This window comes from Paralichthys olivaceus, chromosome 17, assembly GCF_024713975.1.
Source record: "Paralichthys olivaceus isolate ysfri-2021 chromosome 17, ASM2471397v2, whole genome shotgun sequence".
NCBI classification, from domain to species: Eukaryota; Metazoa; Chordata; class Actinopteri; order Pleuronectiformes; family Paralichthyidae; genus Paralichthys; species Paralichthys olivaceus.
Genome location: NC_091109.1, coordinates 5,609,229 through 5,626,217, shown reverse-complemented (window position 1 = coordinate 5,626,217; position 16,989 = coordinate 5,609,229). Strand labels below are relative to the sequence as shown.

At 41.4% G+C, this 16,989-nt stretch overlaps 1 protein-coding gene across 2 annotated transcripts in view; it reads left to right on the top strand.

Annotated features, from left to right (window-relative positions):
- Positions 1-16,989, top strand: part of rttn (rotatin) — a 33,566-nt gene that overhangs the window by 6,725 nt on the left and 9,852 nt on the right. For both annotated transcript variants that reach the window (XM_069511978.1, XM_069511979.1), the window contains 27 exons: positions 904-1,071; positions 1,152-1,364; positions 1,436-1,548; positions 1,636-1,762; positions 2,076-2,201; positions 2,468-2,584; positions 3,144-3,283; positions 3,771-3,942; positions 4,023-4,122; positions 4,634-4,719; positions 5,341-5,458; positions 6,402-6,498; positions 6,599-6,664; positions 6,792-6,983; positions 8,271-8,513; positions 9,166-9,322; positions 11,817-11,983; positions 12,471-12,690; positions 13,572-13,700; positions 13,844-13,954; positions 14,217-14,375; positions 14,664-14,741; positions 15,249-15,435; positions 15,614-15,711; positions 15,809-15,896; positions 16,338-16,539; positions 16,889-16,979. In XM_069511978.1, the coding sequence (XP_069368079.1) occupies positions 904-1,071; positions 1,152-1,364; positions 1,436-1,548; positions 1,636-1,762; positions 2,076-2,201; positions 2,468-2,584; positions 3,144-3,283; positions 3,771-3,942; positions 4,023-4,122; positions 4,634-4,719; positions 5,341-5,458; positions 6,402-6,498; positions 6,599-6,664; positions 6,792-6,983; positions 8,271-8,513; positions 9,166-9,322; positions 11,817-11,983; positions 12,471-12,690; positions 13,572-13,700; positions 13,844-13,954; positions 14,217-14,375; positions 14,664-14,741; positions 15,249-15,435; positions 15,614-15,711; positions 15,809-15,896; positions 16,338-16,539; positions 16,889-16,979 (3,765 nt within the window). The remainder of the gene's footprint in view (positions 1-903; positions 1,072-1,151; positions 1,365-1,435; positions 1,549-1,635; positions 1,763-2,075; positions 2,202-2,467; positions 2,585-3,143; positions 3,284-3,770; positions 3,943-4,022; positions 4,123-4,633; positions 4,720-5,340; positions 5,459-6,401; positions 6,499-6,598; positions 6,665-6,791; positions 6,984-8,270; positions 8,514-9,165; positions 9,323-11,816; positions 11,984-12,470; positions 12,691-13,571; positions 13,701-13,843; positions 13,955-14,216; positions 14,376-14,663; positions 14,742-15,248; positions 15,436-15,613; positions 15,712-15,808; positions 15,897-16,337; positions 16,540-16,888; positions 16,980-16,989) is intronic.

Genomic DNA, 16,989 nt, shown 5'->3' with positions numbered 1-16,989 from the left:
ACAGCCTCTTATGTAGATGAATGGATACACTTCACTGAAAAGGGGAACTGGGTTGGCCGCCAGACAGTTTGCCACAGACACAGAGGCATACGGTACTCAACTGTCAAGGAGAACTGTAGGCGATTGATTGAGCTGAATGAATTATATAAGGTTACAAAAGCTTTCTGCTGGTGACAAAGAGCCTCTCACACGTACATGCACACCTCTTGGCTGTACCCCTGGGTTTATCCGAGCAGAATTGTTGGCTTAGTAAATGTCTTCATTTATTTTGTGTAGAAAGTCCACACAATGAATTGTATTAAGTTGTTGTGTGTTTTTTCCCTTTACCATGCAGAATCATTTGTTATCCTCCCTGGCTGTTTAAAGAGTATGTTCCTCTGCAGGGGGACTTATACACTTGTCAAGCCCAGGCCCCTCTTGGCCCTCTGCTGTTTAATACATGGCCAGAGACGTGCAGCTTGAGAACTGTTTTGTCATCTTTATGTGGAGAGCAGCTTTTCTGTGCCAGACCTCTAGGTTTTTCCTATGGGAATGCGCCGAACTGTTCAGGCCATCCACAGCAAAGCACAGGACATCTACTGCCCCCTGCTGGTGCTTATCTCCTATTGTTCATTCTCTGCTCACACAATAAACTGGCTGAGAATAGATTGTCCCAATTTATTCATACTGAGATAGGGTGGATCTGTATCTCGTCCCAAAATAACTCTGAAATCTGATTACATTCAATTCCTAACCTCTGGAACGAACAATTTTTCTCCTTGGCTCTCAGCCAGTAGCTGTGCCTCAGTGTGTGTCTGAATATGAACACGCACGTGATGTGAGTACATGTGCACACGTCTGTGTGTTTGTTTGTTTGTGCGGTGTGTGTTCTTTCTTCTACATTTCTGTCTCTTTGTGTTTCAGAAAGAGAAGCTGCAAGCCTTCATGGAGTTACTGAGCGATATCCTGAGCTACCATCAGAGCCATCCAGCAGACATTTCTCACAGCGCTCAGATTCACCACAGAATGGCCTACACAGGCACAGCCATATTCACCATTAAACTCCTACAGACCATCCTCCCTCCTGAGAAGGTGCGTATGTGCCTCTTTGACCAAATCTGTTGTAAATTCTTTGATTTGAGATTAGAAATTAAAGTTCTTTCCTTGTTCAGGCTGGTGACAATCTCCCAGAAAGCACTGCGACAGCTGTATTCCATCTATGCTTGGACACATCATTGGGAAGTTTATTACCCAGCATGCAAGAGACAGCAGTGGCTTACTTGGAGCAGGTGAACTCTGACCACCACAACCTCTACAGGAGGGTGACCCGCGCTGCCCTCTGGATGGAGTCCACTTGCAACTTTCTCAAGGAAGCACAAGCTGAGGTATAGATTTCATGAGGAAAACCTGCATGGCATGTGACGAGTAATATTAATTCCTTTATTTATTCACCAAGGGAGAAAAAAACTGGTTGGAGTTACTGGAGCTGGCAGACCAGGCCATCGACGGCCTCCCGTTTCACCAGCACTTACCCATCATCAAAGAATGTGTTCACATCTGCTCTTACCTGTAAGATACTGAAAAAGTGTTTTGTGGTGTAAAGTAATTTTTTTATTCTGTGTCTAAACATTGCATCTGTTGGTCATCCATCACTAGGTGGAAGTTTGATCAGCCTAGTCCGCTTCTCCAGACAGAGAGCCAGAAACTTCTTCTCAAGTTGCTGTCTCATTCTTTACCGTCCGTCAAGACGGATACGTACACATGCTGTCTCAACATGGTCAAGGTCAGAGCAAGCCATTTTATTTACAGTGTTTAAATAAGTGCACTGGTTTCGTGACTAACATGCACCAGAGCAATAAGGTGTGTCTGTTTAAGTTGATAAATAGGATGAAGATGGATGGATCAAGCATCTTTGACAGTCTGCTGTGAAAAAAAAATCTCTTGACATTTGAAATCAGTCTTCGTGTTCTTTCTACCAAGCACTGTCTAGAGTGCATGGTTACATTTAAAGTGAATTGGAACTCTCGTATGCATGCACAAGTGAGAGGATAGCGACACTTCATGGTGTGCGTTTGTGTGATTACATACACCCATAGGACTGCGTCGGCATCCAGAATGTGTCAAGACAGCAAAAAGGAGCCTGTGATGGAATCAACTTCCTGCTCCACCACAGAGTGCTCTATGAAATAAGCGCGTTTGGACTCCAGGACTCTGCAGAAAAAGTAGGATATTATTGGTACTTATTAGAACCTTCATTCTGTCCAGTTCTTTAATATGTTAGTTTATTTAGAGGCTTTCAGGAATAAATGCTGCACAATGCAGAGTAAAGTTACTGGGATTGTGCTTGTAAAGGCATGCTAAAATGTCAGGGTTCACGAGTGGCATGTCATCTAGATGTTTGAAAGTCTATCATTGACTGTACCTGTTATCAAATGTCTTCTCAGCAGCAGTGCCTTTGTGAATTCAGCACTTTACCTGTGATCTATAGGTGAACGTTGCTGCCAAGGATATCCTGCTATTCCTGCTCAAGGGACGATTGATGATGACAGCATCAACCTGGGACAGCTTCAATGAGGCACTTTACCCGGTCATGCCCATATTGCAGGTGTTGTGCTCTTGTGGAGGCTCCATTTTATTTGTACCGGCAACTGCAGATCTCATAAAGCAGCATCATATTTGGAAGTTATTACATTATATTAATGGAGCGGGGAGGGGTATGTTCTCCACAATCAAAACAACTGTGATCAAAAGTGCAATTTAAGCGCTCTTGGGCCACAAAGACAGCATATTGAGCTGCCAGTGAGAAAAATGTAGTTATTCTCTCATTTACATATTCTGTGTTATATTGTTTCCTTTTTGGGTGGAAAAAACAAGCTTTTATTAATTGTTCAGTTTCAGGCAACAGAAAGCCTGGAAATTCTTCATGAATATACATGAGATTTTGACTAGGCTGTCATGTGTGATTTAATTCAAGGAGGCCATTCAGAGATGGGCCCGCCATGTCAACAAGAGACGAAATGAAACCACCCGTAATCAAAGCGATGCATATTTTATTTACTGTTGAGCTGCTTAGCTGGAATTCCCCATTGTTTGCTCCATTGTCTGCAAAAGCAGTGTCAAACTATGTGTGTCTGTGTGTCTGTGTGTGTGTGTGTGTGTGGCAGGGTTTTGCCGGCACCGAAGAGTCACTGGGTAACTGTGTCCTGCTGATAAGTGACACGTCGGACGTGACAAGAGACAACGTGTTTCCAAGCTCAGCCAAACTAAAAGCAGCACTCCGTCTCCTTTTCACTAAACAGCCTGCGTGAGTTTAGGTCTTTTTTTTTTTGTCTGTGTTTGTATTTGTGCGTCGCTGTGTTTGTTTGTTTGTGGGTGATGTGCCTGCCCAGATGTGTGCGTAACAGGAATGTTTGTATAAATGAGTTCAGGCGAACTCTGGAGAGATTTTGTCTTACAACACTTGTGATGGACATATTACCAGTCTTTTCCTTGTCAGGTAGTGTGCACATCAAGTCATCTAAATGCTCAGTGAGGACTGTGCTGAACAGCAGTCTGTCCCAGTCCATGAATATTGATAGAGATGGAAATTAACGGTAGACACTGGGCAGCAGACAAGCTCTCGAACATTTTGGCAACAGAAAGATTTGTCTAATAATAGATTTGTCATTTTGATGCTGTATTTAAAAAAACAGGAAATGCTGGTAACATTCAACTTTTTATCAGAGCTTAAAGATAGATTAAAAAGTAAATGTTGTCAGTTTGATATTCAGTTCAATTTCTCCTCTAAACAGTGTGAGAACAGCAGCAGTGCAACAAGTCATTCCTCACCTAACCAACACTGATGAAGCTAAAACAGTCAGACCAGACCTGGATCAACCAGTGATCTCCACGCTACCCAATCTCTACTGCGTCAGAAATCCTTTGGACATCTCACTGGACACAAACAGCAAGTCTGTTCTCAAGGTATGAACCTACCAACATAGATAAAGGGACATTATTCTAACAGAAATACGTGTTTACTTATCGTATTTAACTGTGGCAAGGTGGAGTCGGTGGAGAAGCTGTTTTGTATCCTGTCCTCAGACACTGTTGACATCGCTCTGAAAAGATCGGCAGCCGAGCAGCTGTCTGTGGTGCTGCAAGGTGAGTTAATTGTAAAAGAGAAAATAAATATGATTGAGTATTAAACACAGTGATTACATGTTGGATCTTTCCAACAGCTGTATTTTTGGTCTCACAAATGTCATTTGTTTTTAGTTGGACCCCACGAGCATCTGCAAATCTGTAAATAAGATAGTATCACTGCAAAGTGTACAAAAAGGCAGTTCCTAACAAGTCTCATCTCAATAACAGTTTGATATTCCATAATGTAGTTCAGTGCCTAAATTGTCAAGGATATGAAAAGAGGTTAAAAATGCCTTATCTATTGTAGAATACATTTAATCTACTTGATAGGATTCAAAAAACATTAAACGTTTTTCTGATACACAAGTGAAAGATCTCCTTGTGTGAAAACAACATTTTGCAGCAGCGCGGCACAGAGCTTGTGCCATCATACCACCATATGTTTTAGACAAGCAGTGGAAGCAAATATTTGAAGATTATGCAAATGTCTACTGTCAGTGTTGTGAATTGCTCTCTTGTTTTCCTGCAGACACGACAATGCACCCAGTGCTGAAGAATCTTGGAATAACAGACAAAGTCATTACTTTCATTATGGGAAGTGTCAACGGCAACAAGGTAAAAACAAGCTTTGGTGAAGTGATAAGTGAATGTGTGCCGAGTGAATCGCAGTTGACGCCAAATAAAACAAACCCTGTATCCGATAAACGCTCTAACAAGTGCTTCCATTTGTGCTCATGTCCTCTCTTATATGTGCTCATGCGAGGACATGTGCAGCCAGGAGATGTGGTGGAAACCCACTGAGGCGTGCATGATTGAAGGATGAAATGGCCTGTGTTAATAGTGTCAGACAGGCCCTGGTCAGCAGTGATTTTTCCCCTCTAGTTACTCCAGTCTGCTGATCATTCCCAGGAATCAGAATCACAAGCTGCTAACAGGGGTAATCATCCAGCATATATGGCTCTATGTTGGTGGAAGAACAGGGGCCACAGAGAATGACTCGTCTCAGCTAACAAGTGTGTAAAAGAGCGATGCCTGCAGGTCGTATTTGTTCCAACCCTCCACTGCCGGCAACCTGCGCAATCATTAAATTTGGGTTTATTTGATGTGAAGTGACAGTAAAGAGCTCCTGTGCATTTATATGTGAGACAGAGCAGCGGAAGATGGAAAGAGAATGTGTGTTTGTTTGTGTTTTCCCTGCAATTAAACACCAAGTGTGTATGTTGTTGTTCTCCCCAGAGCTTGGATTGCCTGCTGGAGCCTTGTGTATGTATCCTGAGGAAGCTGGTGTATGCTGATCCATCTCTGAGGCACAGCCTGGCACAGCGCAACCTCCTGCTCCTCACACTGCTTAGGGGTACATTCGCAAGACAGCTCATTAAGTAACAGCTATACACGTTGTGTTGTGTAGCTTGAGGGCACATACTCAAAAAAAGATGACAAGGCATCCATTGATGCATAGCTTTTAACCATGTTGTCACTCTGTAGTAAGTGGCATATTAGTATGATGCAACTGGTTGCTATGGAGCTCATCTCAGCACCAGTGTATCGTCTAGAGATTCATTTGCACTGCTGTAACTTTGTTGTCAGCCCCTCATTTTAAATCATAACATCTTGATTAGGACTACCTGTATTGTTTTTAGAGCATATTTGTCAAAAAAATATATAGATTACAAATTGTAATGTTTGCACTGCTCATTTTTAAAGCACATTAAAGCAAAGGTTGGTAATCCTGGAAAAGCTAGCAGGAGCAGGCCACAAATTGAAAAAATGCGAGAGATACATCCCACTCCTTCCCATCGGCTCTCTCGTCAAAGCTACGGCCCCAAAACACATGAACGTGCACTGACTGACAACTGATAGAAGTTGACTTTTCTGTGACCCGCCCGCTAACTTGTTTCTATTTCAGATGTGTATTGATCCCTGGCTGAAGACTCTAGTTATGCGCAGTGACAGCACGGTGCACACAGGCAGTCAGGTCGGTTAGTGACAGACAGATACAGCAGACAAACATGTCACAACTTTATTCATTGCTGGATATCGGGACGTGAAGAGGATTTCAACAAACAAGACAAAAAGTGTTTCAGAAACAACTCACCAACTCTACCTTTAATTTCAGAATCATGATAATATCATAGCGGAAGCAAAGCCAGTAGTGGGGTGACACTCTCATTGAAGTGTTGGTCTCTCTCTGTCTAATGAAATTTCAAAGGAAAACTCTCAAATATATGTTCAAGAGGAGAGATAAAGTGTGGATATTATGCTTTCATATATTTTGTATGTATGTGTCTCTATTTTAGCATCCCTGATATTAAAGGAGAACAAAAGCAGTGGAAATGAGATCGCTATCTTAATGAGTTTGCTGCTGTTTGATGAGATTGCTGGCATAGAAATATGGTTAGTTTTTTGTTTACTTTTAAGCTAAACTATACTTCTAATAACAGTGTGTACGACCATGCAGAAATTTGATTTACTGGATCCTTTCCTGTCACATAAGGTCGGACAAATCCAGCACAGATGTGACACTCGCACCGTTCTCCCTACCGCTGACAGTAATACGCAGGTAACATCATCCATGAAGTTGTGAAGGGCATCTTTTCAAATCACATTAGGGGCTGCTTTCCCCTCATCAACAACACATCACAAGCAATATTCACCACATATTTATCTTCTCCTAACTTTTCTCCCAGGTACAACCTCCCGTTCCAGGCAGCGAGTCATCACGCCGTCAGCCCGTACTGCTGCGTCCTGCCTTCATCCTCTGGCCTCCTGACCCTGGCCCCTGCGCGCCAAGCCCTGCAGGTGGCCTGGAACACTGCATGGTATTCTGGGATAGACAACCTCCTTGAGGAGCTGCATGGCAGCTCAAGCAGGGACCCTGAGTAAGAACCTCAATGTTTCTTCCTTCAAGTTGTGTTCTTATGTAAATGCTATGTAGATGTCTGGAGAGTAAAGTCACTGAGTCACGAGAAATGTAATTGTCTTTTATTGTCTCTTAATTGGTTTTCATTTTCAAATTTATTCATTTATCTATTGAGATTTTATGCAATATTTTGTTTGTCTATGGCACAAAATAATAAGTTTTGGTGAAAATGGCAGAACAGAGCAGTAATTACTTGGCAGGACTTTTTTAACCAACAGAAAGAGAATGATACAGTATCTCACGTGCACACATTGTTTTCTCTATGGAGAATTTTGTAGGAAAGAATTAGTTTCAGAGGCTCAGCATCTTATGTTTAATCTGTCTCCATTTACACCTAATGTGACCTAATTCAAACAGATTGCAGCGTCTCTCATACAGTTTCATCAAGTTTAATTACAGCAAAGACATTTAAAATACGCCATACATGGATCAATCTGTCTGAAGCTACATTATCATCTGGAGCAGAGTATTTGTTTAAGATGAGCTTGTCGTGGAAATTGAAATGTGCCTTCCTTAGACTTATTACTTTGTCTTAAACTGAAAGGTTTTATACCTCACAATTCTATACATTAAAATGTCTAAAAACAAATAGACCTATTTTGTTGACTTGTGTACTTACATGCTTTAGTTTCCAACCCAGAAAAATACCCAATTTTATTCAAAGTAATGGGACATTTCATTTTGGTTGCCTTTTAATTGCGTTATATCAGCTTTCCCCGTGGCTTTGGCTGTCTCTGCTATAAGTTCCAGGCCAAACAACTTTGACAACATCCGTCAATATGTGCCTGAGTCGTGTGGGGTAGATTTTCTTCTGCAATGTGGGTGAAGACAACATCTCCCACGATCCCACGCTGCTTCACAACAACTAGGTTTTTTGTTATTGTTCTGATTCAGAGACCGCTAGTGGCCAAAGTTACATATTATACAGTTTATAAGTCTTAAACCTTTGATGATATTGTTGTTTCTTACTACAATTAATTTGAATATTTATAGTCATAGTTTTGACCTGAGTACGGCTTCTTAAATGTAGCTGGTTTGATCCTTTTTCTTTCACAAGCAAGTGTCAGATAACCACTCTCGCAGAATGACTGGTAAATGTGTCATCCCTCCAGATTGATCCAATGTGTTTGTTAATGCATTTATTATAATGCTGCTTCTTATGAAACATGCTCGTCAGCACATCAGTAGTCACTTAATCAAATTTTGAATATAAATATTTTAACCATTAGGAATTTGTTCTTCCCAGATTTCATCATGACTTAAAGCTGTCAGACGAACAGGTTCTGTGGCTGCGGGTGGTGCACCTCCCTGCCGCTTTGCAGGACTGCATCCAGGCCATTGGCAAGGCAGCAGGACACAGGTCTGTGACCTCTGCCCTCTCCAGGCTCAGCCTCTACCTGCTGATTGACAGACTGACCCTCCCTCATGTCCCCAGCCACAGTTGCAGAGACACTCTACACTCACTCAGTTGGCAATCAGCAGTGACCAGGTACATCGCACACGCATTTAATTACTGCAGTTTCATGTGCTAATAACCAAAGTCAGTAAATATGTCTTGTTAAGGTTTATAAATAAAGAAAATAATGGGAGGGCTTTTATGGCTGCCATTATCATTATTACTGCTGTTGTAGAGCAATGCTTTCTGTTTGTAAATATATTTATTAAAAGTATTCTCATAAAAATATTTAAGTTTGGTACCTTGATTAATCGTACGTGTTAGTTTTTCTGCTTGGCATTGTTCAGATTTATTTATTACTTTTGTTCCTGAATGTTGCCCTGATTTATCTAGCAAACAATACATAATATGTTTATCTTTTATCTTTAATCTTTATTGAAATCTTTGTTTCTAAGATTGGATTTCTTTCTTAAATACCTTGAGTGGATTCCATCAGTTTACTACCACCCACTGCCAAGTCTAGGTTTTTCCTCTCTTATGGCATATCACCGTAAACAAATATTTCCTCTGTGCAATGATTGTTCACAACAGAACAAAACAAAGAAGATAAATAGGGAAAACAAAAATGGATAGAACCTGATTTTCTCTCTCAATGTATTTCAGAATATGTTGTTATTGAGTATCTTCCTTTCAGGCACTTTTGCTCCCTCCTGTTGACATTTTCTTTGTCTCTCCATCCCTGCAGGTTTCTCCAGGTGCGCCCAGCCTGTGTTGAGGATGAGAGGTTGCTGGTGGGCATTGTTGCATTTTTGAATGCCTACTTCAGACAGATGCACACTGAGTCTGCATCTGACCCAGAGGACGAGGACCTGCGCTGGATACTAGAGCTGCTTCTCAGCCAGGTACAGATAATTTAAACTTTGCAGACAAGCCTGTCAGAAAAACCCCACAATAACAGAACAATATATTTTTTGGGGATTCAAGGGATATTTGAGAGTTGTGTGACACAAATTGGTTTAATTATTATATTCTTGAAGTTGGGATGCACTGGTATAACATTACTCTATGGATCATGTGACTGGAGATTTCCCAGAGAGCCAGCAGCCATGTTATCAAAATGTTATATTTTCACTTAGTAATATGAACTGCTGTCATTTTGTGTGTGTATATTCCTGTGCAATATGCATGTGTGCATCTCCGTTATCTGGTTAGACTTTCCTCTTCTCTTTAATTTCTTTAAGAACATTGCCAGGAGTAATCAAGCAAATATTTACTTAAACCTACGTAGAGTACATCAGAAATAACAAACCACAGGACTGACATGGAGCATTTCAAACCAAATTCTGGACTCTTTCTAGTAACACAATGCAACCTAACTCACATTCCAACATACAGAAATCATAGTTTGTGAAAATGTAGGTGCTCTCCAAATTCTGCTATGTGTTATACTTCTTTAATTTCTCTTCAAATCTTTTTCTGAAGCTTTCATTGCATTTATATGGAACATTAAGAACCTTAGAGGACATATATTATTACTTTGACTTATAATACTCGGAGGCTTAGCTCCTCCAAATCTGTGCTACTGTTATCGAAAATGTCCCAAAAGTATTTACTGGCTTCAAACTCCTGATGCAGACTGGTGCCACTGTGAAGCCACAGCTTGCATTTTAATATCTGTCACAGCTCTGGATACTTTCAGTCCTCTTCTTTCTATTTCACACTTTATTAAAAGTCCATCCATCATCAATTCCCAAAAAAAACAGTTTTGAATTTAGGCAGAAATGTTTAAACATTTCCTATTTATAGATTCATAGATACATTTAAAGATGTAGTGTTTAGAAACAAACATTGAAAACCTATGGTGCAAATTTAATCCAGCTAGTTTCAAGTTCATCACTTCTGTTGGAGCCATGACCTACATTTTCCAAACATATCTTCATTTTCAAGCTTAGATGTTGTGGTTGAGGTCAAAAATGGCCAATTTCAATAATCAGGAATTGTATAACTTCTCTAAAAAAAAAAAAAATACTACTTGCCAGGGAAGACATGGAGCAGAACCTTTGGAATGTTGCTGTACAGAGGGCAAATGTCAGCAGCAGTCACCGTATTTTGTGTTACAGATTAAAAACATCCAACATGAAGGAAAAGACATAAAAACATAATTGATTTTACGACACTGCTCACAGGCAAAAGAGGAATATTACATGGGGAATGAATAAATCGACCCAAAGCTTCTTTGTGGTTGAGTTACCTGATAGAATTTATATAGCTAGAGGAGATTAAAACATTTACTCAGAGGGTCCAAGGACAAATTTCTCCCCATCTGGGATCCACTATTCAGTTTCCTTGATACCCCTGAGCTGTCTTTTTCAATTAAGTATATTTATTCATGCAGACCACAGTGAAATATAGTATAATTATTTTAATGTCCTAGAAAAAAAATGTTCTTCCTTTATTTGTATCCATGTCTGTTCTTAACCAGTTAATTCATTATTTCCATGATAAATAAATGTGACCTTGTTAACTATTTTATTCTGTCCCCTGCTCCTCCAGGTGTTTGGACAGGTTGGGCATTGGGGCGGTAGAGAGTTTGTTCATCATAAAAATAAAATACAAATTGAAATATTAGTCAAATGTTTCTGCATGTTTTACTTGCTAACATTTCTCTAAACCTTAAACAGACTCTCCTCCCCAACACAGAGGGTTATATCCCTGTAATCAATGCGTCAATAAATCACACGCCGTCACACGAGCCAAACGCATTACGCTTTCATAAAAACAGAATAGCAGTATCACAGCGCACCACCTCCGACCTGCGGCACAGATTATTTCCTGAGCTCTCTTAAAACAGAGTTGGATTCATATTCTTGCCGGAGGAGGAGAATCACCGCACTGTTTTAGTTGGGAGAGCTGCTTTTAGGATTTAATCAGTCTCACCTTGGCTTTCTCATTAATGTGTGTGTAAACAATAAGCCTTCCCCTGGCAGCTAAAGCAGACTCAGATTGAATGCCTGGTAGGGGTGAGCGGCTCTGCTCTGCTCCAACTTTTCTGTAATTACTGAGCTGTTTCAGGAACATCTGTCGCTGCCTACACTTGCGTTCACTATCTACTCGACGTGCACTGCTCTCTGTGAGAAATTCTGCATCTGACTTTTTAAGGGAGAGAAGGTGCTCGGACAAATACACCTCCATGTTTGAGTCGAAAGGTCGGAAGATAAATCCCAGAACTTTTTTTTTACCATTTACCTTAAGTACGATCTATAAAAAGGAAAATGAAACTCACCAACACATTCAAAATTTGTTGAACGAAACATGAAAGTATCGTGTTATTGAGATTGGATGAATTGTAACTAATTGCATTAAAATCTGTTGTTCGTTCATCCATTAATCATCCAGGAGTCGGTGTCCCTCCTGAATTTGCTGCTTGTTGTGGAAACTCAGACTTCGACTCAGAACTCAGGGGAACCAGAAGAAGTGAAGAACCACGTCGGCCAGAGACTGCAGAGAGAACTCACCAGCTTCTTCAATACATTACTCCTCCGCATATCATGCACCACTGACAGGTAGGAAGATTTCCCACCGAAAGCAGCAACTCTTCACTCGTCTCTTCGTTTTGTGTTTTATTACAATTTAACATTGTAAATAAAGGTTCCTGAGTTTCTTCGATGAATACTTACCATTCACTACAATGGCTCTGAATTTGTTTTTAATTGCTCTTAAGGTACTAAGTACAGATTTCTGCATATATTTACCAGAGTTCTTCTTTTACTGTTATATTTTCCTCTGCATAATTTTTCCTTATTTATATTACATATAAATCTTTGTATTACTCTTATAGTTTGTTTGAAAGATAAATGCTTCTCAACCTTCCTGTGTGGTTAGAAAATTGATTAATACCAAGAGAGCTAATTTGTGATGGAAATGCTGCTCGCTCAGTCATTTAGAACATGGACGCTCAACACATAAAAAGCCTATTTTTCCTCAGCCTCTTGTCTCACCTCCTGTCTGATTTGCATCCTATTTTGCTCTTTCTCACTACTGTCTGTCCAGGCTATGTTTGGCATTAGCGGGCCCCTTCAAGAGCCAGCTGGCAGTGTGTCTGCTCCGGAGCCTGCGGGTCTCTGATGCCCCTCGTTTCTATGGCCTTCCCAGCCTGGAGAGGACGCTGCAGGGCATGGTCGGCCTGACTGCCCAGCCTGGCTGGAGCTCTCACTGCCCTGACCTGGAGCCCGTCTCCCTCTGCTCAAAGTATCTCAGTGGGCTGCTAGAGGTTCGTGTCTCGTACCCTTTCATCAGAGATGAGACTGTCTACAAAAATCCACAAAACAAAAAAAGTGCATAACTTTCTGAGGAATTAATTAAAATGAAGCAAAATATGGTTATGGGACATGAATCACAATTCGTAAAAAAAATGTCATTGATCAGACGTGCCACACTGTGAGGCTGATGAGATTAATCAGCCTTGCCTGTTCCATCTGTTCAGCTGTTCAACAGTCCATAAAACAATAGTGTAACAGTGTGGACCAGCTTGAGAAGCAGCGCTCAGCATAAAAGTGTCCACAGTTTTATCTGTGTTTTGGAATGAAGCCCCCTGTGGAATAGACTATTCTGTGTACATAATGGGCAGCTTTCATGGATTAAGATTAGATGAGGACTGGAGCTTGATTTATGTTTTATTCAACACCTCCAGTACTTAAGTCCAGGTCCAACTCTCAACTCTCTCCAACGATCAGATGCCCACCCTGTGACCCATCTCTCACGCTGTACTCATGACACTGTAGTGCCCTAAAACCCAGCAGGCCTTAGGACCCTCAGTCGTCATCTGCTCTTCAGTGCAGTCCCTCATCCTGATGGTGCATCAAAGTGAAATAATTAGCCCCTGCTGTATTTATCTTTCTATCTGATGCAGTGAGTTGCATGACAAGTATCTGGTAATCACCGACTCTCTGAAACACTTTGTTCACTGACTTTTTCTTTGGTTTTCAAAAAGCAACCACTTACCAAATCCAATCAACATGCTGTTTTGCCAGCTATGTTTTTTCAGGATGAGAAACTCTGGAAAGGAAACCAATGAAATAAATGAATGCACTGCACTGACTGCTCTCTTTTTTCAATTATTCCCATTATAATCTTCGTCTGTCATTTTCACAGGTGATCTCCTCTTTTTATGTTGAGTGGGGAGGAAACTCTATGTCGTTCATGGGGAAAGGTGTGACAAAGAATGCCGTCATCTCTCTGCTTCACCTGTCGCATGAGATGTTGACTGAAAACAAGGACAAGGCAAGTGTCAGCAATGCTCATAGAGCTGTGAGGACAAAACTAACCGCAGCCATAAAAACTGTTAAAGAGTCAGTCAACGCAGTACAGCAACAACATTTAATTAATTCAAACAAAACTCCTATCTTCATTTTTTCTGCATCAAGGACTTCATTTCCCAGTGGTCTTTGGGAAATGAGGCAGCTGCCGAGGAGGCTAGTAACTCTCAGCTGGGTTTGGCCTGGCTCATCCCACTATGGGTGGATCGAGATCCAGAGGTAAAGACAATTACTACTCCTAATCACACTTTAACGTATGTGTACATCATGGGGGCATAAAAGTACATTTCCAGATTCTTGGCTTTTATGATAGAAATGAAACCCTTAAAAGTTGTGTGTGAACTCACAGACAAAACAAAGCACATGACAGTTAATTGTACCATATTCTGACATGGAGGTTATTGTCCTGTATCCTTCTCTTCCTGTTTCCCTCTCTGTCCTCAAACATTCTCCGAACTCTATGTCTCCCCTCTCGTCTCAGGTGAGGTTCGCCAGCTTGGCTTTGGGTGGAGCTCTGTCGTCGGTGCCCAGTGGGTGCCAGGCTCTGTGTGCGAGCTGTCAGAACATCAGTGGAGGTCTGTGGGGCACGTTGCTCAACATCCTCCTGGATCAGCAGGAGAGCAGCATGATCCGCAGAGAGGTACAATGTTGGAACTGCAATTGTGTTATTGTCGCAGTTTTTATATTTGATTGACAAAAGCTAAACCAAATCAACTGCAAATTGTCAAATCGCAGCAACCGCTGTTGTTGCTGTGTCCGAAAATGACTTTCCATTTTTAACTTTGCTACAAACAACTGTTTAACACTGTGGTCAGAATATGTTTGGCCTCTTGAAGTACCATTCAAATACAGGAAGATGGCACTGTTGTAGATGCAGTCTAACCAGATCCACCATGCATGTGTGTTTTTTTCGTGTTTTCTTTTTCAGGCTGCTTTTATCCTGCAGAACTTGCTGGTTATGCCCATGCCAGCCAACGCAGAGGAGGCCAAGGACTCAGACTGGCAGGTCAGCAGCTCTGCCAACCCATTAAAAAACTTTTATAGACTGTGAACTGTTTTCTCGGCTTCTCTCCTTCTCTGTTCTGACCTCTCCCATTCCTTACTGTACTCTCCTCCAAGCAGGGGTAGAATCAGAGGTGTTTCTAGAGTCGAGGCTCTACTAGGGTGCAGGCCTCGAGCACTCGCACCCAAAATAATTAAGTTTAAATACCAATAGCATCTTAGTTTGAAATAATCTCATCTTTTAAAAGTCAGAATTGTTATTCACAGAATCCGATTTAGATCAAATCAGGTCACTCTTGCATTTGATGGTTGTCATAAGGGGATTTGAAAAGAAAAAAAACTGCAAAGAGACAAAGGTTAAATATTTCATGTTGAAAATGTAGATCTAGTGATTTAACCTTTAACCTTTCGGTGTTTAATCGTTTGTCTGAACTCTGTGGAAAGTTTGTGGAGATGATGCAGTAGTTTCCTGTGCACTCACCTTTCCAACATTGATCATCCCCTCTCCCAGCACCCATGTGTCCATGATGAGGTGTCTGGCCTCTCTTTGGTGGGTCTCCCGGCGCTCCAGGCTTTGCTCTACCACTGTCAGTTCTTCCAGCATGTGGCTCTCTCTGCCTCCGTTTGTTACCGAGGCAGGTACACGTTCCAACTACAACCTGCTGGCAGTGGCAGTTCTCGGGAGAGTGAGTCACTGGGTAAGCTTTGCTTCTTGTATCTGTGGGAAATTATCTTCCTTATGACGGAGGAGACAGTTATACCTTATATAATATGGGTCTGAAAATACGTAACCAGCAGTTGTATTGTGAAAAATGTCCTCTAATTTTGTCAGTTGTTTCCTAAATCATTTAAGTGATTTTTGTTCTGTTTGTCTAGATTCTGAGAGTTCTCTGTGGTTCTGGAGATGCGACCCACCAGCACCAGCTCCTAACTCTCGGAGACCCTCCAGCTCCCTGTCTACATCCAGCACTGTGGTCAGCAAAGCTCTCGTTCCTTCGGATACACGAACCAACAAATAAACAGCTGAGTTAAATATAACTGATGCTCACATCTTCACGTCATCCATTTCAGATTAGAGGCTCAGAGCCACACATCCCTAAGGCTTTCTCATCACTGAGCATCTCAGAAGATACTCCTGCCAGCAGGCTGACGGCTCAAGGTACTACAGAGAGAGAAAAAGAGTGTGTGAGTGTGTGTGTGTGTGTGTGTGTGTGTGTGTGTGTGTGTGTGTGTGTGTGTGTGTGTGTGTGTGTGTGTGTGTGTGTGTGTGTGTGTGTGTGTGTGTGTGTGTGTGTGTGTGTGTGTGTGTGTGTTGCCTTTTTTAGACTAACGCCTCTGCCCCCTAGTGTTCAATGCACAGAAATGTGTTTCTTTACGGATGGATAGCCATGAGAGAAAAACTAATCTGTTTCTCGTTGCCTGGTTTTGTGGAATATGCACCTGAAGCGATATTAGGACAAAAACAGTTGCTTTAAGATTGATGGTTAAAGCATATTGCTAATGTTTTTTTTAATATATATATATATATATATATATTTATGACAGTGTGCGCACCATTGGGGAGGCTTCTCTATTAGCTGTCTATCGATGTATCTCACAGGCCAGAGTGACACAGACACCAGCGACTCTGTTACCTCCCAAGACTCTAGACAGTGCGAGCCATTGGCGGCGGAACCCGTCGTCATGGTAACTCCCGACCTCCTGACAGCCCACTGCGGCCTGCTGACTAATCTGCTGTCCATCCTGCCTGAGTTCACCCTCACTGCCATCGGACACAACCAGCTCCTCCAGGCCCTGGCCAGGTAAGAGGCTCAGTGAACAGCTTTGCCCCAATAATATGTCCATCAGCAAAAGAACTCAAAATATTTAATTATAGCAATAAAGCAGGTTTAAGAGTTACCTGGTATATTCATTCTACAGTGTATTACATTATTTTTTATATCTGATTCATTGTTTTAGTTTTCAATTACATTCTCTTGAGTTTTGTCATTGTAAAAGCCTGGTATATTTTTCATAATATTGAAAGATATTATAAATATACACGTGTATTTATATTCAGCAGAGAATTCATGTTAATTGCAGCCTTATTCCCCTCTAGCAACTCTGTTGCAAACACACAACCTTTCCCATCATGCTTCTTTTCTCTCTCAGTCTCGTGGAAATCAGGCCCATCGAGAAATGTCTGAATGAATTGAATTCACCCAACGTGCTGCCAGGAGAGAGAGAAGACATCAAGAGCCAGGTAAGGAACC